This window comes from Hemitrygon akajei, chromosome 11, assembly GCF_048418815.1.
Source record: "Hemitrygon akajei chromosome 11, sHemAka1.3, whole genome shotgun sequence".
NCBI lineage: Eukaryota > Metazoa > Chordata > Chondrichthyes > Myliobatiformes > Dasyatidae > Hemitrygon > Hemitrygon akajei.
Window position 1 is genome coordinate 45681905 of NC_133134.1, and position 23312 is coordinate 45705216.

A 23312-nucleotide genomic window follows, 5' to 3' on the forward strand; every position below is an offset into this window, starting at 1 on the left:
CTCTCATCATTAGTGACCTAAAAATAATATTGAGAATATACATGTGAGTTTGCTTGTTACAGGAAGGTTAACATCACAAGAGAAAGCATGCATGGGGTAATAAAATTACAAAGAGATATACAGTAAGTGAGGAGCCAGATGAGGGGAAGTTGTTATGACAACTGTTGGACATTTTTTGTAAATTGTAAGCAATCAGTGCCATGGAGCTCCAAGGGAAGTTAGGGATGCAAGAAGATTAAGAGATAGAGAAAAATGTAAAAAAGGGTAATATTATGTTTTAGAGTTAGAGGGATGGAATATAGAGGGAAATAGCATTGCAACTGTTGACCATATCTAGGGAATAGATCTGAAGGAACTTTACACACTGAGTTTAGAAAGGATATACAGGCTTTGAAAGGGGTACAGTGCAGATTCTTCAAAACATTGCCAGATCCTTAGGTCATTTACAGAGAGCAAACATGCCGCTATTCCCTGGAATATGGAACATGGAAGATTTTGAGAGGAATTTCGGGGTAGATGGGAAGCTTATCTGGTTGAGGAAAACTAGTGTAAGAGGTTATTCAGAGTAACACACACAAAATGCTGGAGGAACATGGCAGGTCAGAGAGAATCTGTGGAAAGGAATAAAGAGACGGTGTTTCGGGTCGAGTCTCTTCATCAGGCTTGGAAAGTAAGGGGAAAGAAACCAAAATAAGAAGATGGGGGGAGGGGAAGGTGATAGGTGAGTGGAGGAGGGAAGATGAAGTAAGAAGTTTGAGGTAATGGCCTTAGGGTCAGAAACAAGCTGATTAGGAGAGGAGTTAGAAAACAAGTCCAGCACTCTCTCTCCACATGAAGCAATGGATTCTCACACAATTGATCATTTAAAATTTGAGATTGCTAGACTTTTGTTCAACCAAGATTATTAGATATGACATCAAAGCTGGTGAGTGAAATGGGAATATGGCACTTCCCATGATCTAAATAAATGGCAGAACAATACAAAGGGAATGAATATCCTTTGTTTCTAGATCCTTGTGAAATACATCCTTCATGAATACACAAACATCTTTTTTACTCTTGTGTTATTGCATAAGCTATAAAACACATATGCATAATAAATATATGTATTCTTAATGTAGCAAACAGCTAACTTAATAAAATATTGCCCAGAAACTGGATTACATAGCATTTTTGTTCTGGTACTCTGAAATCCAAAATCACTTTTACTCATGTTAAGTTATGCCCACTACAAAGCAGGAGTGAGACTTTCAGAAGCGATGCCTGTTCACATGCCTGATTTTTTTTTGCAGTATTGGGTATACATCTACAGATATCAATCACAATCAGAAGAGATTCAGCAGATGCTGGAAATCCAAAGCAACACACACAAAGTGCTGGAGGAACTCATCAGGTCAGGCAGCATCCGTGGAAGTCTATAGACAATCCATGTTTTGGGCCGAAACCCTTCTTCAGGACTGAGAAAGAAGGGGGAAGATGCCAGAATAAAAAGATGGAGGAAGGGGAAGGAGGCTAGGTGGAAGGTGATTGGTGAAGCCAGGTGGGTGGAAAAGTCAAGGGCCAGGGATGAAAGAATCTGATAGGAAAGGGGAAGGAACCACAGGAGAAAGGGAAGGAGGACGGGATCCCGGGGAAGTAATAAGCAGGTGAGCAGAGGTAAAAGGTCAAAGTGGGGTCAATGGTTGTTCAATGAAGATTTCAGTCTGCATCAACATAAGATTAGAATCAAAGATCAATCAAACCCTCTTTTGTCTCCTTTGTGTGTTACTCCATTGGGTAGCCTTTTGGAGGCGGCAAGCCTTGCAAATTGCACATGCCACCAGTGGGAACAAAGGAGCAGCAAGGAGACCTGGAGCCTGTGGGTCATGGTGCGGAGACCAGCAGAACAAGAGCAGGAGGAATGCAATGAGTGTTACAAGGCTCATGTGTCAATACTTAACTCCAGCTTTATTTCCCAGCTAAGTGGAAGAGGGATGCAATGAATGACAATGGAGGTTTTTTTACTGCCACTAAATAACCAGCAAAGTCATAGCTGCAAGAACAAATCCACGTTCATTCTAATAATCACCACTGTAGTTAGCTGACAAAGCCCAGAGAATGCAAAATATTCCCTCACAATCTGTTAGACAGATCCACCGGCAATGATTATAACACATCATTGAATGATTCCCTGATCCAACTACTTACATGGACAATATAACCAACACACTTGAGAGTAATGTATTGCAGAATATTTTGAACTTACTGCCACCTAATTGGTAGGGAAAAGTAGTTCAAGCCAGTGATGTCCACGTTCAATTAGGAGTGGAAAAATTTGTCATGAATGTCAATTGTCAGAAAAATATAACAACCACAGCATCAGTCAAGTTACTTCATAATCCTATACTCCGTTGTGGTGAGCAAAATATTTTAATGGAAAAGCATGTTTAATGACAGTCCATGAGCACATTCACATGAACTACGTGATCCTGATGCAGGGTTTCAGGGCAAACCAATAACGGTTTCTTGCCTCCCTCCAATGATGATCAGCCCACATTCCAGCATCGGCCATCTCTTGCGTCTCCTCTGAATCAGCACCCGGTTTATGCTCTCTGCATGCTCTGACTTCGCTCACAATGAAGAAGTGTGGTGAGTGTTGTTGGTGGGGGGCACCATGAGGGGTGAAGAACTTGGTGCTGGGGCCCACTGGACAGTGGATACATAACACACTGGAGGAGTTATCTGTTTTGACCATAAGGTCGATGAGCGTGCAGAACAGGATGGTGATCTATCTGACAAAGCTGACTGTCTGAATGCTCAGAGCAAGGTGCAGAGATTGGAGAATGTAGTAGGTAGATAACCCCGCTCTCATAGAGGAAACATTAGTCCACGTATGACTTATTTGAGTAGGAGAGTAATCCGTTCACGTTGAACACGTCTGTTCAACCTGAGCAGCAAATTTCCAGCACTGTGCCCACTGAGGTAGTGATCTGTGTTAGAGTGATTTTTGGGTCTAGGACATATACATTTAGCAATTGACTGTGGCTACCAGTCTTCACATCTGAAAATGTATTGTGCATTTAATTTGTCGTGCAGCTCTGAACAATGGGTTCCTAAAGGCAGTGAATCCCAGACCAGACAACGCTGATTAAAATTCATTTGGATGTCTGTGTGGTGTGGATGCGAATCAGGAGGTGTGAAGGTTGTATGTAGTTTCAAAGAAAGCATTGTCCATACATTGTAAATATGGAGTTGTCCTTTGATGTTTGTCACATAAAATACCGAGCTCCATGTTCGGCCAGCAAGGCCTTTTGACCAAAAGTGTCTGTATATGATGCCTGCTGTACCTTGTTTTGTTGAATAAGGAAGCTGCTTTGTATCTACCAGTCATTTTCTCCGGTGATTTCATTCACGCAACAACAATCTGCTCAGAAAAGTCATCTCTCTTCACAAATAAAGGTATCAAGCTAACCCTTGTAACATAACACTGTTCCTTTAGAGCCGCAAGTGTCCCTGTTTGTCATGTTTGTAATATACTGCTGCTGAAAAGAAGCTAATTGTCACAGGCATTTATACCTTGGCATATGTATGTCCATGGCAATAATCTCATAGGATAGATAGAGTCATTTCCCCAAGCCTCTAATAATTTTAAATATCTCTATCAGGTCTCCTCTTAGCCTCTGATGCTCAAGTTTGTCCAGCCTTTCATATATAGCTCATATCCTCTAATCCATACAGTCCCCTGATAAACTTCTTCCACACCCTTACCCCTCGATAATGGGGCATCGCCACTACTAGTGAACCACGGACCTGGACTCCAAGGTCCTTCTGCACCTCAGTGCTGTTAAGGGTCTAGCACTGACCCTTCATGAAGTGTCTTGGCCCGAAACATTGGCTACTCTTTTCTCACGGATGCTGCCTGACCTACTGAGTTCTTCCAGCGTTGTGTACGTATTCTTTGATCCACAGCATCTGCGGTTGTATTTTTGTGTTTAGATCTGTAACCTGACCTGGATCATCTCCCCAAACCAGGTCTAGTGTGTTTATTCCTCAAGTTGAACTCTCCATGTACTCTTTCAAGAATTTCTCTTGTCTCCTCTGAAGAAATCCTGCCCCTTATAAGCCTCTTATATTAAGGAAGTTCCAGACAATACTGGGGAAGGTGCTCTGTTGTTCCTGTACCTTTTCATAATCTGTTCTGTCACCTCTTGGTGAGTGTTGTGAGGCCTATAATACAATCCATCAGCCTAATTTCATCTTTCTTATTTCTGCGTTCCATCTCTATATCTCTGTTCTAAATGGAGGTCTTTCAATCCTGAAGTTGTGCCCTGAAGATATTCCATTCACAGCCTGCACCTTCTAAGTACTGTTGTGCCATTCTCCCTTATCTGCGGTGAAAACCCTCCACCTTTTTATCCCTGTTCTCTATCACATCTAAACAAAACTTAGGAATATTGAACTTCCATTCCTGATGCAACTAGGTCTCTGTAATAGCATCAACACCACAATTCCATGTACTGATGCAGGTTCTGAGTTCATCCACTTTATCATAACTCTCCTGGCATTGAAATAAACACACTTCAGCTCATCAGTCCCACTATGTACTTTAGCCTACCCTTTTCTGTCCTTCCTTTCAGTCTTACTTTCATATTATCTTTCCTTCTTGTCCTCAACCCTACCACCTCTAGTCCTGCTGCAATAGTTCCCCACCCTTGCTACTTGAGTGTAAAAACAAAACTAAAGGACATTGCAAAACTTTTTCATTATTGTACCATTGGAAACTTGACCCTCAGTAAGGTAGCAAAGGCAGAATGCCAGTGTTGGGGTGAGAATGTGTTGGTGTAGCAGAAGGTGCAGGATGTGAATGGAATATCTCCAGGGTACAACTTCAGGATTGAAGGACATCCATTTAGAACAGAGATGCGGAGAAGTCGGAGGGTGGTAAATCTGTAGAATTTGTTGCCACGAGGGGCTGTGGAGGCCAAGTCATTGAGTGTGTTTAAGGCAGAGATAGATAGGTTCTTGATTAGCCAGGGCATCAAAGGGTATGGGGAGAAGGCAGGAGAGTTGTGATGACTGGAAGAATTGGATCAGCCCATGATTGAATGGTGGAGCAGACTTGATGGGCCAAATGGCCTATTTCTGCTCCTATATCTTATGGTCTAATATATGTGTTTGATTAACACCTTATGTGTATATAAGAATTTGTGTGTGTGTCTGTGTGACTAGATGATTGTTGATATGAGAGAGCAAGTATCGTTAGCAGCCATAAAATTGACTTGTTGAAAGTCATAAAATTGCTTTGAGATTGCTCCATTGTGTGAAGACTTGCAGTCCTGGAGACTACGAGAGACACCTCATGTTGATGTCCCAGCTCCCCCCGTCACGGTCCTTTCCCTGTACGGATCATCATCCTGAATGTATCTCATTCCCAGCACTTTAAATTTCCTTCAGGACATCTGGAATCTACTGCTCTCTCTCTCCTTCCCTTTCATCATTTCCCTTCCTCCATGGAAGCTATGGAGTGTGTGATTCCATTGGAAGTGTGACTAAGGACTGACACCCTACTTTGACTACTGCCCAGTGAGATGTTGGCAGTTGTGATGAATTTAGCTCTCTGGAGCCATACATGCCCCATCTTTGTTCTTCCTGGGAATGAGATGTACAAACACTGTCTTTGACCAAATTCCTGATAATTCAAGGAAATAGGGAACAATCTGTAATAAAGCATTAGAGCTCATGAAATACAGCTTCTTGGTATTTATGATTTATATGGTACAAGGCTTCCATAACCTTGTAGTGCATGGATTTTCATTTAATGCACTGCTCCAAAGCCACAAAGCCTTATTTTGTTGGATTAATGACATTTTCATTGTGATGACCATTTGGTTGACTCACTACTGATTGAGTAATATTAGTAACATTTATTTATTTCTAAGTTCCCTTTAAAAAAATCAACTGCCACAATTACTTCCCTCACATATTTTAAATAAAATTTTAAAAGAAATAATCTCCTGCAATACTAGATATTCATTTGTTCTTCATTTCATTGCATAAATAAAATCCATGCTATAAATCCATTTTCTAGCCAACAATCTTTGGAGGTAGAGATCATGGGAAATTATTTTTATTTGAATGGCTAAGGTTTGAAGTTATTATTCAGAGTATAATTAGACTTCTAGTTAAAACCAATTTAAATGTACCTCACCAGCTAATATCAGATCCCATACAGATGCCATATATATTTGCACAGCAAATTCAATGTTAACTGAATTCACAGTGGTTACAAAATCCCTGTGATTTACACATGGTGTTTATAATTAACAATAGTTTAAATAATGTATGATTTTGTGCTACTCATGATGCAAAATAGGTTTGCAATAGTATGGAAAGTGCTTCTACCTTCTGGGCCTTATATAAAGCAACTCTTGGCTTTTGTGTGGGTTAAGTTGACCTTATATATTGATCTAGTAAAGTGCTTCCATTTCCAATATCTGCTGAATCTCTTCCTGTACAATAGTGCACTTCTTTTGCCACAGCCTCACTATTAAATCAAAACTTGAATTTGTACCAAAGAAACTTCAATAAAAATCACTTACCCACCAACCCAGAACTAAATTGATCCCAGATGCTACCTCGTCATTGCGTACTTAAGGAAAGTGCTTTTATAAAAATGTGTGTTGCTTAACCAGTAAATTCATGGATAGATCGGCATGTACTTTCACTATCTGAATCCTTTGGAAAGTTGCCAGAAGGACTTCATTCCTGGCCTCCCAAGACCCATAATGTCCTCAAGGGCAGAGTACATGTCCTGGTCCCATGGTTTTTTTTAAATCAAGTTTAAGACTTACAGTACATTGCAAACAAAATATGTCATTGCTGAAGAAATATATATCAACAGCTTAATGGATTGATGTCAAAATAACGGTGGTGATCATTGCTTTATAAAAGCTGTAGTATGAATTAATTAAATCATATCATACAAGAAAGTTATGGATGATTTTTTTGGGAAGACAAGGTGAAAGGGTGAGAGCATTGATCAACTCCAAGGACTCACATTTCAACTATTGCTTTATCTTCACTGTGAAACTGATACTGGTGAAGGTTTTACTATCAGCAACAAGCTAATAATATTGGTATTATAACTAGATACTTTAAACGGCAGCATCTGAAAAAAATACTTCCAATTTGAAAGAAACTACATGCGATGCTAGCCAAATTGCTGCTACTGCTAGGCACAAATCATCTTAGCAAGAAGTAAATTTGTGATACTCTTCTGCTCAAACATGAAGCAATTGTCTTTGCAGAAGATCCCTGAAACAGACATTGACATTTTCAAGGCATTTGAAAGAAAGCACGAGCAATGCTGTGAATGTGATTTTATCATGGTGTACCTGATGACCTGTTCCACTGAATATATGACTTCTTCAGAGATTTCCAACACTAGTGGCTGATAAATTGATGTTCCAATTTATGGCAGTATTTAATCTACCTTTCCTCCAGAAGAAATCTATTTCACTTCAATCATAAACTAAATAAAATTGTTCACAACAGGATGTTATTTTTGATGTGTTGTCTCCCACTAATTTCTATATTGTTATCTAAAAGCCATCAATTCATTCAGATGAATTATCTGTTCATATTTTTGTTCATCTTCCTTCACATATAAGGCCACGACACTACTTTTATAACCGTCTGTTTAGATAATTATATTTGAGAAGAATTGTTGGAGGGAAGAGAACAAATATAGATGAAGCTCCTTGTCTTATGAGAGAGAGAGAGACAATGATCGGAACCCCAATCTAACTTCCTCTGTAAGTCTTTGGTTGGTATTTCTGACTGAATCCTCCAAATCAACCCTTTAGTTTTAAATGTCTCCTCACTCCCAGACACAATAATTGAATTGTCTTAGAGAAGATGTTTCCTATCTATGATGAAAGACATCATTCGGCAAATTAGGTCAATGCCAAGTCACTCAACTATCTCACTCCCCCACTAATTTTACCCTGCAACCTTCTCTACCCAAGTACCCATCAATTCTTCCCAGATTCTATCACTCATATCAAGCTTATCTTATACATAGATCTAGCAAAGTTCACTTCCAATATCTGCTCTTTCCCTGCATACAGCTAAGTGATCCCTTTGTGTCTTGAGACTGTTGCTAGATGTGAACTGTTAACAATGTTTGCCTAGTTCAGCGCTAGCTTATATTTTGGCAATTAACATTCTTGCCATACTCGATCAACCATCCTAAGCATTCATTCCCTCCAGCACTGGTGCCCAGTTGCAGCAGTATGCACCATCTACAGAAAGCACAGCAAGTCTTTGCCCAGGCTACTCCAATGTCAACTCCCAAAATCACAATCTAATATTGGGAGATGAGTTTTGGGCAAGTAGCTGATGTGTCAATGGGGATGCATTATGGGTCCAGTGACCATTATTTGATTAGATTTAATATAGTCTTGGTAAAGATAGGACTGGCTCACAAGTTAAAGTCTTTAGCTAGAGCAAGGCTAAGTTTAATGGCATTAGGCAGGAACTTGCAAAGTTTGATTGGGAGAGGCTATCAGGCCCTGAAAGGATGTTTGGCAAGTGAGAGGTTTTTAAAAAAGGAGAAAGGGAGAATTTAGGGCCCATATGTACTTAGACCAAGGCACGTGGGATTATGAAAACCCTATTTTCGAGAGAAATTGAGGCTCTCAGTTGGGAAAAGAAGGTGCAGGTGTCAGCTATATGCAGCTGGGAGTGAATCCCTAGAGGAGTATAAGAAATTTAGGAGGTTCACAGGAGTGAGATAGATCAGCTGGTTGAATAGCGTCACAACAAAATCTTGCACTTACATTGCCCATAAAAGGTATTCGCCCCCACTTGGAAGTTTTGTTTTACAACACTGAATCACAGTAGATTTGATCTGACCTTTTTTTTGATATTGATCAACAGAAAAAGATTCTTTCATATCAAAGTGAAACAGATCTCTACAGTGATCTAAATTAATTACAAATATAAAACACAAAATAATTGATTTCATTAAGTATTCACCCCCTTTAATATGACACACCAAATCATCACTGGTGCAGCCAATTAGTTTTAGAAATCACATAATTAGCTAAATGGAGAGCATTGTGTGCAGTCAAGGTATTTCAATTGATTGTAGTAAAAATACACCTGTATCTGGAAGGTCCAACTGCTGGTGAGTCAGTATCCTGGCAAAAATACACCATGAAGACAAAAGAACACGCCAAGCAACTCTACGAAAAGGTTATTGAAAAGCAGAAGTCAGGAGATAGATACAAGAAAATTCCCAAGTCACTGAATATACCTTAGAGTACAATTAAGTCAATCATCAAGAAATGGAAAGAATATGGCACAGTTGTAAATCTGCCTAAAGCAGGTCATCCTCAAAAAATGAGTGACCATGCAAGAAGGGGACTGGTGAGGGAGACTACCAAGAGACTGATGACAACTCTGGAGGAATTACAAACTTCTGTGACTGAGATGGAAGAGACTGCGCATAATGCCCCTCCTCCCCTTCTTACCCCATCCCCGATATATTTAGTCTTTTCCCCCTCCCTTTTTCTCTCTCTCTCCGCCCATCACTCTGCCTGTTCTCCATTTCCCTCTGGTGCTCCCCTTCCCCTTTCTTTCTCCCTAGGCCTCCCGTCCCATGATCCTTTCCCTTCTCTAGCTCTGTATCCCTTTTGTCAATCACCTTTCCAGCTCTTAGCTTCACCCCACCTCCCTCCGGTCTTCTCCTATCAGTTTGCATTTCCCCCTCCCACTCCTACTTTCAAATCTCTTACTATCTTTCCTTTCGGTTAGTCCTGACGAAGGGTCTCGGCCCGAAACGTCGACAGTGCTTCTCCCTACAGATGCTGCCTGGCCTGCTGTGTTTCACCAGCATTTTGTGTGTGTTGTTTGAATTTCCAGCATCTGCAGATCTCTTCCTGTTTGCACATACAATTGTTACCCAGTTGCTTCACTAGTCACAGTTTTATGGGAGAGTGGCAAAGAGAAAGCCACTGTTGCAAACAACTCACATGAAATCTTGGCTATAGTTTGTCAGAAGGCATGTGGGAGACTCTGAAGTAAGCTGGAAGAAGATTTTATGGTCTGATGAAGCCAAAATTGAGCCGTTAGGCCAACAGAATAAATGCTATTTTTGGGATAAGCCAAACACCAAACATCATCAGAAACACACCATCCCTACCATGAAACATGGCGGTGGCTGCATCATTCTGGAAGGCTTGTCAAGGTAGAGGGTAAAATTATTGCAGCAAAATACAGGGAAAACCTGATGCAGTCTGCTAGAGAACTGCAACTTGGGAGAAGATTTGTTTTCCAGCAAGACAATGACCCCAACTGTGACCCAAAGTTACACAGAAGTGGCTTAAAAAACAACAAAGTTAATGTCCTGGAGAGGCCAAGTCAGAGTCCAGATTTATAGCTGGACTTGAAAAGGGCTGTTCACTTACGATCCCCATGCAATCTGACAGAGCTTGAGCAATTTAGTAAAGAAGAATGGGGAAAAATTGCAGTGTCCAGCTGTGCAAAGCTGATAGAGACCTATCCATACAGACTCAAGGCTATAATTGCTTTTAAAGATACATTTACTAAATACTGATTTGAAGGGGGTAAGTACTTATGCAATCAATTTGTATTTTATATTTGTAATTAATTTAGACCAGTTTGTACAGACCTGTTTTCACTTCGACACAAGAGTCTTTTTCTGTTGATCAATGTCGAAAAAGCCAAATTACATCCACATATTCAAAATTTAAAAATTTCCAATGAGGGTGAATACTTTTTAAAGGCACTATAGCTTCAACAAGACCAAAGAGTTGATTTTAGACTTCAGGAAGAGAAAACATAGGAGAACATTGTTCTTTCTGCCGCTGGCTCCCCAAGGCTACAGGAGACAGTTAAATGGGTGTCTGCCAGGAGGGGAAAGAGAGAATGCCAGATAGTGGAGAACACCCCTGTGGCTACCCCTCAACAATAAGCACTCCATTTTGAGTACTGTTGGGAGGATGGCCTAACTGGGGGAAAGCAACACTGGCCGTGCCTCTGGTATGGACTCTTGGTCCTGTGGCTCAGAAGGGTAGGGAACTGAAGAGGATGGCAGCAGTAATAGGGGACTCTATAGTCAGGGGGGCAGATAGGTGATCTTGTGGATGCGAAAAGGAAACACGGATGGTTGTTTGCATCCTAGGTGCCATTATCCAAGACGTTTCTGGACGCATCCACAATATCTGGAAAAGGGAGGGTGAGCAGCAAAAGTTGTGGTGCATATTGGTACCCATGACATGAGAGAAAAGCGGCCAGTAAAGGAGTGGAGCTTTGCGGCTTTGACTCGGGGAGTGACCTTGTCGAGGGAAGTGCCTTGTGAGGAAAGTGCGAGTCTTTGGCTCGAGAGACTCTTCAGCAAGGAGTCTGAGGGAGGAGACTACGCCACAGCTGGAGAGGGTGAGAGGTGGTGAAGAGATGACAGGTAAACTGATTCAGTGTGATGCTTGCCTGATGTGGGAGGTCAGGGACACTGATGGTGCCTCCAGCTGCTACAACTGTGATAAGTGTGTCCAGGTTCAGCTCCTGAAGGACCGTGTTGGGGCACTGGAGAGGCAACTGGATGACCTCAGGTTCATCCGGGAAAACGAGAGTTTTCTGGACAGGATCTACAGTGAGATCGTTACACCAAAGATATCGGAGGAGAGAATGGGGGCGACGATGAGGAAGGGATGGATGCTTGACGTACAGGAGACCCCGGGGGATGTGCCTCTTGAAAACAAGTTTACCCTCTGGGAAGCTGTCAGGACAGAAGACACTGCCAGTCTGAGAGGCGGACAGGTCTGCAAGTCAAAAATTAGCACTGAAGCAAAGCCAAAGAGACAGACGACAGGCAGAGCCGTGGTAGTAGGGGACTCCATAGTAAGAAGTACAGAAAGGGGTTTCTGTGGCAACAGGCGGGATTTAAGGATGGTGTGTAGCCTTCCTGGAGCCAGGATCCAGGATGTTACGGATCGATTGCAGGGCATCCTCAAGGGTGAAGGCGAAAAGCCGGAAGTGGTAGTGCATGTCGGCACAATTGACATCGGGAAGAAGAGGAAAGAAGTTCTGCAGTGTGACTTCAGAGAACTCGGAAGAAGGCTGAAAAGCAGGACCTCCAGGGTGGTTATCTCCGGTTTGCTTCCAGTTCCTCGTGCTGGTGAGGGCAGGAACAGGGAGATATGGGACCTCAATGTGTGGCTGAAGAGCTGGTGCGGCAAGCAGGGTTTTAGATTCTTAGACCATTGGGATCTGTTTTGGGGTAAGGATGAATTGTACAAAAGGGACGGGTTGCACCTTAATAGGCGGGGGACCAACATCCTGGCAGGCAGGTTTGCCACTGCTACACGGGTGTGTTAAAACTAGTAAGTGGTGGGGGGGGGGGGAGGAGATGAACTGGAAATATAAGGATGGAGTTAAAGGGAAAGAGAGAATAAGATAAGTTAAGAAAGACAACAGAATTGACGGGGCAGAAAGCTCAGGAAGGGATCGGAGAGTATGGCCAAGTGCAATAGGGACCGATGTGAGAAGCGAGGGGAGTAATGGATTAAAAGTATTATATATGAATGCACGAAGTATAAGAAATAAAGTGGATGAGCTTGAGGCTCTGTTGGAAATTGGCAAGTATGATGTTGTAGGAATAACAGAGACATGGCTACAAGAGGACCAGGGCTGGGAAATGAATATTCAAGGGTATACATCCTATCGAAAGGACAGACAGGTGGGCAGAGGGGGTGGGGTGGCTCTGCTGGTGAGGAATGAAATTCAGTCCCTTGCGAGGGGTGACATAGAATCAGGAGATGTAGAGTCAGTGTGGATAGAACTGAGAAATATAAAGGGCAAAAAGACCTTAATGGGAGTTATCTACAGGCCCCCAAATAGTAGCCTGGATATAGGGTGCAAGTTGAATCAAGAGCTAAAATTAGCATGTCGCAAAGGTAATACTATGGTTATAATGGGGGATTTCAACATGCAGGTAGACTGGGAAAATCAAGTTGGTACTGGACCCCAAGAAAGGGAGTTTGTGGAGTGCCTCCAAGATGGATTCTTAGAGCAGCTTGTACTGGAGCCTACCAGGGAGAAGGCAATTCTGGATCTAGTATTGTATAATGAACCGGATTTGGTAAGGGAACCCAAGGTAAAGGAGCCATTAGGAGGTAGTGACCATAATATGATAAGTTTTAATCTACAATTTGAGAGGGAGAAGGGAAAATCGGAAGTGTCAGTATTACAGTTGAACAAAGGGAGCCATGAGGGAGGAACTAGCCAAAGTTGACTGGAAGGATACCCTCGCAGGGATGACAGAGGAACAACAATGGCAGGTATTTCTGGGAATAATTCAGAGGGTGCAGGATCAGTTCATTCCAAAGAGGAAGAAAGATTCTAAGGGGAGTAGGGGGCAACCGTAGCTGACAAGGGAAGTCAACAACAGTATAAAAATAGAAGAATAACATAGCAAAGATGAGTGGGAAGCCAGAGGATTGGGAAACTTTTAAAGAGCAACAGAAGATTACTAAAAAAGGCAATACGGGGAGAAAAGATGAGGTACGAAGGTAAGCTAGCCAAGAATATAAAGGAGAATAGTAAAAGCTTCTTTAGGTATGTGAAGCAGAAAAAATTAGTTAAGACCAAAGTTGGGCCCTTGAAGGCAGAAACGGGTGAATTTATTATGGAGAACAAGGAAATGGCAGATGAGTTGAACAGGTACTTTGGATTGGTCTTCACTAGGGAGAACACAGACAATCTCCCAGATGTAACAGTGGCCAGAGGGCCTAGGGTAATGGAGGAACTGAAGGAAATTCACATTAGGCAGAAAATGGTGTTGGGTAGACTGATGGGACTGAAGGCTGATAAATCCCCATGGCCTGATGGTCTGCATCCCAGGGTACTTAAGGAGGTGGCTCTAGAAATCGTGGAAGCATTGGTAATCATTTTCCAATGTTCTATAGATTCAGGATCAGTTCCTGAGGATTGGAGGCTAGCTAATGTTATCCCACTTTTTAAGAAAGGAGGGAGAGAGAAAACGGGGAATTATAGACCAGTTAGCCTGACATCAGTGGTGGGGAAGATGCTGGAGTCAATTATAAAAGATGAAATAGCGGTACATTTGGATAGCAGTAACAGGATTGGTCCGAGTCAGCATGGATTTACGAAGAGGAAATCATGCTTGACTAATCTTCTGGAATTTTTTGAGGATGTAACTATGAAAATGGACAAGGGAGAGCCAGTGGATGTAGTGTACCTGGACTTTCAGAAAGCCTTTGATAAGGTCCCACATAGGAGATTAGTGGGCAAAATTAAAGCACATGGTATTGGGGGTAGGGTACTCACATGGATAGAAAATTGATTGGCAGACAGGAAACAAAGAGTAGGGATTAACGGGTCCTTTTCAGAATGGCAGGCAGTGACTAGTGGGATACCACAAGGCTCGGTGCTGGGACCACACCTATTTACAATATATATTAATGATTTAGATGAAGGGATTAAAAACAACATTAGCAAATTTGCAGATGGCACAAAGCTGGGTAGTAGTGTGAAATATGAGGAGGATGTTAGAAGAATGCAGGGTGACTTGGACAGGTTAGGTGAGTGGGTAGATGCAGTTTAATGTGGATAAATGTGAGATTATCCACTTTGGTGGCAAGAACAGGAAGGCAGATTACTATCTGAATGGTGTCAAGTTAGGAAAAGGGGAAGTACAATGAGATCTAGGTGTCCTTGTTCATCAGTCACTGAAAATAAGCATGCAGGTACAGCAGGCAGTGAAGAAAGCTAATGGCATGCTGGCCTTCATAACAAGGGGAGATGAGTATAAGGGCAAAGAGGTCCTTCTGCAGTTGTACAGGGGCCTGGTGAGACCACACCTGGAGTGTTGTGTGCAGTTTTGGTCTCCAAATTAGATGAAGGACATTCTTGTTATTGAGGGAGTGCAGCGTAGGTTCACGAGGTTAATTCCCGGGATGGCGGGACTATCATATGTTGAAAGGTTGGAGCGACTGGGCTTGTATACACTGGAATTTAGAAGGATGAGAGGGGATCATGTAAGATTATTAAGGGATTGGACACGCTGGAGGCAGGAAAAATGTTCCCGATGTTGGGGGAGTCCAGAACCAGAGGCCACAGTTTAAGAATAAGGGGTAGGCTGTTTAGAACAGAGTTGAGGAAAAACTTTTTCACCCAGAGAGTTATGGATCTATGGAATGCTCTGCCTCAGAAGGCAGTGGAGGCCAATTCTCTGGATGTTTTCAAGAGAGAATTAGATAGAGCTCTTAAAGATAGCAGAGTCAAGGGATATGGGGACAAGGCAGGAACAGGGTACTGATTGTGGATGATCAGCCATGATCACATTGAATGGCAGTGCTGGCTCAAAGGGCCAAATGGCCTACTCCTGCACCTATTGTCTATAAGAAGAGAAAGGGAGGAAGTCCTGAAGAATCAATCCAGGGAATTAGGAAGGAAGTTGAGAAGCAGGACCTGAAAGGTGGTAATCTTGGAATTTCTGCCTGTGCCATGCAACAGTGAGGATAGGAATAGAATAAGGTGGCTGTAGAATTGGTGCAGGGGGCAGGGATTCAGATTTCTGGATAATTGGGAACTCTTCTGGGGCAGGTGGGACCTATACAAAATGGACAGGTTGCATTTAAGTTCCAGGGGGAACAACATTTTTGCAGACAGGTTTACTAGAGCTGTGGGAGTGGTTTAAACTAATATGGGAGGGGCATGGGACCAGTGTGATAGAGCTGAGGATGAGCCAGTAGGTTTACAAGTAGCTGATGGGTGTAACATGGATGTAAGGAAGGACAAACCAATGACTGGGTACAAATGCAGACAGAGAAAGAGTTAAACTGTACCACATACAAAATTCAAAAGTGCGAAGAGTACAGGACTAAAGGTGCTGTATTTAAAAGCGTGTAGCATTCAGAATAAAGTGGACAAATTCGTGGAGCCATTAGAGATTGGTCAGTATGATGTTGTGGGCATCACTGAGTTGCGGCTGAAAGAAAGCCATTGTTGGAAGCTTAACATCAAAGGATATACTGTAATTTGTGTCGAAAGGACAGGCAGGACAACATCGGCAGTGGTGTAGCTCTGTTGGTAAGAAGTGGAATTACATCTTTAGAAAGAGGTGACATGGGGTCAGAGAATGTTAATTCTTTGTGGGTGGAGTTAAGAGACTGCAAAGGTAAAAAAAAAACACAATATGGGAATCGGATATAGGCCTCCAAATAGTAGCCAAGAAGTGTGGTTGAGACCACAAAGGGAGCTGAAAAAAGCATGTAATATGGGTAATGTCACAATTGTAATGAGGGACTTCAATAATGCAAGGGGATTGGGAAAATCAGGTTGGTGTTGGATCACAAGAGAGGGAATTTGTTGAATGCCTACAAGATGGCTTTTTAAAGCAGCTTGTGCTTGAGCCTATTCGGGGAAAGGCAATCTTAGACTGGTTGTTGTGTAATAATCCAGATTTTATTAGGGAGCTTAATGTAAAGGAACCCTTAGGAGGCAGTAATCATAATCTGATTGAATTCATACTGCAACTTGAGAGGCAGATGCACAAGTCAGATGTATCAGTATTGCAATGAAATAAAGGGAATTAGAGACATGAGAGAGGAGCTTGCTCAGGTGGATTGGAGGAGGATACTGACAAAGATGACGGCAGAGCAGAGATGGCTGAAGTTTCTAGGAATAGTTCACAAGATGCAGCATAGATTGTCCCACAGAGGAAGAAGTCCCCAAATGGCAGGAGAAGGCAACTGTGGTTGATAGAGGAAGTTAAGGACTGCATAAAAGCCAAGGAAATAATGTAGCAAAAGTGAGTGGGAAGTTGGATGATTGGGAAGCTTTTAAAAAGATGAAAAGATGAAATATGAGGGCTGACTAGCCACTAATATAAAGCAGGATACCAGAAGTTTTTTTCAGTTATATAAAAAGTAAAAGGGAGGTGACAGTTGATATTGGACCACTGGAAAATGATGCTGGTGAGGTAGTGATGAGGGAACAAAGAAATGGCAGATGAACTTAATGGGTACTTTGCATCAGTCTTCACTGTGGAAGATATTAGCAGGGTACCAGGGGTCCGTGATTGTCAGGGAGCAGGAGTGAGTGCCATTGCTATTACAAAGGCAAAAGTCCTAGGTAAACTGAAAGGTCGTAGGGTGGATAAGTCACCTGGACCAGATGGACTACATCCCAGAGTCCCGAGAGAGGTTGCTGAAGAGATAACAGATTCATTGGTTGTGATCATTCAAGAATCACTTGATTCTGGCAATGGTCCCGGCGGACTGGAAGATTGCAAATAGCGCTCCTCTCTTTAAGAAGGGAGGAAGGCAAAATAAGGGAATTATAGGCCAGTTAGCCTAACCTCAGTGGTTGGGAAAGTGTTGGATTCTATTATTAAGGATGAGGTTAAGGTTTTGAGGTACTTGGAGACTAATGATAAAGTAAGTCAAAGTCAGCATGGTTTTTGTAATGTGAAACCTCGCCTGACAAATCTGTTAGAGTTCTCTGAGGAAGTAACAAGGAAGGTGGACAAAGGAGAGGCAGTGGATGTCATTTACTTGGATTTTCAGAAAGCACTTGGTAAGGGACTACAAATGATGCTGCTGAACAAGATAAAATTGAATGGTGTTACAGGAAAAATACTGGCATGGGTAGTGGAATGGCTGATAGGCAGGAGGTAGCAAGTGGGAATAAAAGGGGCCTTTTTTGCTTGGCTGCCGGTGACTCGTCGTGTTCCTCAGGGGTCAGTATTGGGACTGTTATTTTTCACATTATTTGTCAATGATTTGAATAATGGAATTAGTAGCTTTGTAGCAAAGTTTGCAGAGGTAAGTGGAGGGGTAGGTAGTGCTGACGAAGCAATGTGACTGCAGCAGGACTTAGACAGATTGGAAATAAAGTGGCAGATGGAATACAGTGTTGGGAAATGTATGATAATGCATTTTGGTAAAAGAAACAATAGTGTGGACTATTATCTAAATGGGGAGAAGGTTCAAACATCAGAGACTAGCCACTAGTCCCTAGTGTATAGGGACTTAGGAGTCCTCGTGCAAGATTCCCAGAAGGTGAATTTACTGGTTGAGTCTGTGGTAAAGAAGGCAAATGCAATGTTGGCACTTATTTTATGGGGAATAGAATATAAAAGCAAGGAGATGTTGCCGAGGCTCTTTAAGATACTAGTCAGGCCACACTTGGTGTGTTGATTTGGAACACATATCTCTGAAAGGATGTGTTGTCATTGGATCGAGTCCAGAGGAGATTCATGAGAATAATTTTGGGAATGGGCACATGTAATCTGTTTAGATAGACAACTTGATCTGAATGGATAAGTTGACCTGAAGGGCCTATTTGTCATGCTGCAATACTCCACAACTCAATGACTACCCTGTCACATATCCTCTCATGCCCTTGATTCGTAACTCAAGATGTTTTGTCATATGCTTCTGGACCAAGGAGAGGGAAGAAAACTGTTTCTTTCAATCTTAATTGCTGACCAACTCTTTGTTTCTTTTATCCTGAGCTGGTGCTGCTCTATGGCATACAGCATCATATACATGGGTAATGTGGACAAAATTGCTACCAAGTAGCTGCCACTACAGGCAAGAATTAACTAAAAAATTAACAAAAGCCTGTGGTCAGAATAGACATTGTTATAAAAGGAAATTCCTTGGGTACAGATACAGCTATTGAAATAGAAATAATTTATTAGCTAATCCTTGCCTCTGCTCACATGATACAAATCTTAGTTTAATTTACCTGTTGTTACCAGATCATATCAGGAGGCTCAGAACTTCCGCATCATTGACTCTCAATTTTGACATTTGTCTGGAGTTTATAACTACCATGTAATTTACGTTGTTACTGAAGATGACATTTTTGAAGGGACATTAAGGGACTTGCTTTGATTAATGAGAACAGTCAGTTAGCAACAAAACATTGTGGAAATTGTTCTTAATAAAAGCACTATAATTTTTTTCATTTGCAGAAACCTTCAAGTATCCAAGTAAGAGTGATTCCAGTTTCATCTTTGTAAAGGTCAATGGCATAGGCTTTCATCTTGACACCACTGCAACTAAAGAATCCAGTAGCCTACAGTGAGGTATGCATTTTCTGCTGGAGTTTCCTTTTGACACTCATCTGCTTAAAATTTACAAGGTAATGTCAAAAATCTACTATATTCTTTGCATTTTGGCAATTACAGCTTACTTCTGATAGATAAGAGGCATTTTCTTAAAGGTAAATTAGAGTATTTTCTAAATAATAATGAACGTGTATGATCAGGGAAATTTAAGAAGCCCTGAAGATATATTGAGGAAAAAAAAAGTGAATATCTGTAAAAAAAATAAAAATCAGTGGATATTGTCCTTTATTTCTGGTGTACATGAGGATGGAGGATTATTTACAGCTGTATACAATTCTAGATAAATTATTCATGGAGATGTGTTTGGTTTTGGAGACTGGGCATCAGGAAATGTCTACTGATCTTCATTGGTTGTGGTACAGATCCATCAGAAAGATGCCAGGGATAAAATGATTGAACTTAAATGACAGATTGCACAAGTTAAGATGTTTTAAGAGGATATAAATGATAAGACTATTTACTCTAGTTGGAGACTAGACACGAAGGAAGTGTAATACCACAGCTAAACCTGTGAAATCCTCAAAACTGAAACCAAATGATTTTGTTAGGTTTATGAAACCAAAGTAGGCAAATGGAGTAAAGGTACAAACACCCATAATCTAATTCAGTCAGAACATTATGGCTTTGAGCCAATTTTGTATCACTTTTTCTTTGAACTTAGATTTCTCCATGCTGATACAATGAATGAATTTCACAGGTGTACTATATATAGATATATTCACAGTATATAACTTTGAAATCCTATCTTTGTAAGCTTTAAAAGTCATTAATAAAACCGATATACTAAATTGCATATTCAAACCTCATTTAAAGCAAATAATTATACATTTTGAAAGTAATTTTGCTCAATAATTACAGAATTAACCACATAACAAATGTAATTCCATCTTTTGACATCCAGTTCGTCTTTTGCAATTTTATTTTACCAGTGGAGCTGGAACACAGAAAATTGAGCTACAAGGAATGGAATCCAATGCTTAATTGTACATTTCACGAGAAGTTAAAAAATAACAAAAACAATGTGATATACTGTTCAAAATAATAAACCACAAACATTAAAATTGACAAGGCAAATAAAAGCATATTTACCTCATTTCAAACTAAGAATTAGAAAAATACATATCCTATTACAAAAAGAACACTCTCTATTTGTGAGTCAATGGCAGGCTCAAGTGTGCTTTCCAAGTAATTTCACAGAGATTGTGTTAGAGTGAAATTTCTGTCATTCACGTCATGGTAATTTTTGCTTGTTTGTACTTTACAATATGATGGCAGTGGACAAAGATCTGAAACTTTTTTTCAATTCTAATATTTGATTTGCTTTGAACTTGCAATACAAGTAATTGATAAACTTGTGAGCAATATCTGCATTACTGTCCTGCAAAAAAAAAGATTATGGTTTGTGAAATATTTCTTTATGACATCTTTGGTAAAGATCTGTATCAACAGCTAAAGCAAGACCATCTAGCTCCTGTTTTAATAACCTGGACCAAATAGAAATGATGCTTTCAAACAATTTTATTTATCCATTGAAAAAACTTTGCTACATGATGCTTTGAACTGATTTTGTATATTTCTAGAGAGAAGGCATCATATTAGCTCGAAATACTTGCAGACATACACCAGAGACTAAGGCAAGTAAAACTATTACCAACAGGTATGGCCTTTAAAACTACTGGAATTACTGAACAGAAGTCCTTGCTGACATCATTCTAGCTGATTCCATCAGATACATCCTGAGAGTAATCAGGAGTAGGAACTTCTAGCAATTTTTTTTCTCCCTTTGCTTGGACTTGGGAGTCACATTCCTATTCCCAACACAGGTGAGATTAACTCAATAAGATTTGAACTGCTAAGTTTTCAGTCTGTGACACATATCTATGACAATGGAACACTATATGTAATGCAATATATTTTATCCATGAAATACAATTTAGTATACATTTAACGCAATACTGTTTATAATTTGCTTTTGTTGACTAAACTTTTGCTTTATGAATTAGTTTTACACCCAACATACTTACACAATATTTTAACATTAACAATTCAGGAAATTACAAATAAAAGACTAACAATGTCTAACCAGATATCTGATATTTTCTATTGTTTCATTGAACAAAGTAACAAGTTTATGTGAATTAATCTTACAATATTATACTGCAATCAGTCATGATTCACATTACCATCTCCTGCAACACTGGTTCTGGATTCATTGAAATGACAAGTTCAATTTTACAAATTTTACTACTATTTCCCTGCTGAGAAATAAATGGTAAAAAAAAACCTTAGAAATTTATTATATTAGTAGGTATGAATTCAGCACCACATTCAGAAATTAATATGACATGATTGGCATAGCAGGAAAAGTTGTCTGTACGATATTATCAGTCTTAACAATACCAAATGACCTACTTTAAAGTTCTTGTTTAGTGAATACAAATAACACAATTTGATAAATTTGGATTAATAACTCGTTCATGTCTTTGTAGGCCAATGCAGAATAGTTTGTTCTACATTTGCATTTACAAACGTCATACTGAATAATGTTGCGTCTTTTCATTGTCAACATGAAATTCCCACCATTACTTTCCCACTTTAAGTTAGAAGGAATCTTTTAGATCTCTTCTGAAGAATAGGCTGAAAGATCATTTTCATAACCAGCTATGGAACTATAAAGGGACATTGTTTGTAAAGATTCACATGATTAATAGCTACTAAATACAAGAACTCTTTCAGAAAAATTACTGCACAATTCCAAATTGAATCAAAACAAGCAGTCCAATGGCTGTACAAGAAGATGTCTGCTTGATAAATGTCTAGCTGATCAGTTGTCCTTCAGTGTCTTTTCCTTTTGCCGATATACTTCCTCTGTGAATGGCCTGTTCACAGAAAGAGACAGGTTTCACAAACTCTGATTAAGAGGAGTAATGATTTGACTGTTAGAATAATGCACATACTGTATGTAATTGAAAATACTGCTCTATAGATCTAATTTCATGCTGTTACCAGAAGGCAAAATAACATACTATTAATACTCACAAGATACATTTATCAATGCATACTCCAATGGTTAATATAAGAGGTCGCATTCATTATAGTGAAAAGGTAAAATACCATTGTTTCAATGACAGACTTACATAATACTTTACCTCTTTTCAAAACGATTGTTTCTAATTATTTTTTAAAATTTCTTTCTTGACCAGTTCCAACAGCTAATATAATCAGACAGTATAGAAAATAACACAACTTTTTCCTTTGCAATGTTTTCAAAATTTCTAATTGTGTGAAGATACCCTCTGACTAAAAGTAGGGTTAATTTCCAGACTACTACTGCAAATAACTCACGGAATAAAAACACTGAAAGAAATAAGTGTATTTAAATACCTTCACTTTGAGCAGTTTTAGTTATAAATTATTAAAATCTGGAGATCTTAAGAAATGCAGCTGACAAGGCAGTTGATGGTGAGATGGCACTGGATGATGCTGGTGAACTATGGCGACTTGTTGCAGGCAGCTTACAAATCTTCTAAATATACTTCTTCTGAATTACTCTCACTGCAATCCGTAGCCTGTAATTTATCTTTAAGTAATGTACATTTGAATCATCTAAACAAACTAGCGATTTCATGATCTTCAAAAGGACTTGACGGACTTAACTCTCAAGGCAGGTATGGCATCTTTAAGAGGATGAAGTTATAACACCATGGCCATAAGAGAGGGAGGACAGCAGGTCTCCAAGTCAGGCTAAAATGCTGAGGCATGAAACTTCCTCTACCCAGCATCTTGTTAGCAAACGTACAGTCGCTGGAGAACAAGACTGAGGATGCAAGGGCAAGACTGCTGAACTGTTAATTGTTATTGTTAGTGCTGAAATATTGCTGTATCGGAGGGAAATATATGGTGACATACTGTATATGTACTTTGGTAAGAAATTTACTTTGAACTTTGATGACAGTTGGTCAAGCAACAAAACCTCCAGAAACCTTGATTCTTTTGGTAGAGTTATAGAAAAGTATAGCACAGAAATGGGCCTTTTGGGCCATCTACTCTGTACTGAATCATTTAAACTCTGTAGTCCCATCGACCTGACCATAGCTGTCCATACCCCTCCAAACATCTCTCAAAAGCTGAAACTGAGCTTGCATGC

General features: G+C 40.4%; 1 protein-coding gene across 2 annotated transcripts in view; it reads right to left on the reverse strand.

The window, feature by feature from the left end:
• Positions 1-20046: 20046 nt before the first annotated feature.
• The window catches only part of pemt (phosphatidylethanolamine N-methyltransferase), a 129687-nt gene continuing 126421 nt past the window's right edge, over positions 20047-23312 (reverse strand). For both annotated transcript variants that reach the window (XM_073060759.1, XM_073060758.1), the window contains one exon: positions 20047-22044. In XM_073060759.1, coding sequence (XP_072916860.1) covers positions 21990-22044 — 55 coding nt within the window. In that variant the 3' untranslated portion in view covers positions 20047-21989. The remainder of the gene's footprint in view (positions 22045-23312) is intronic.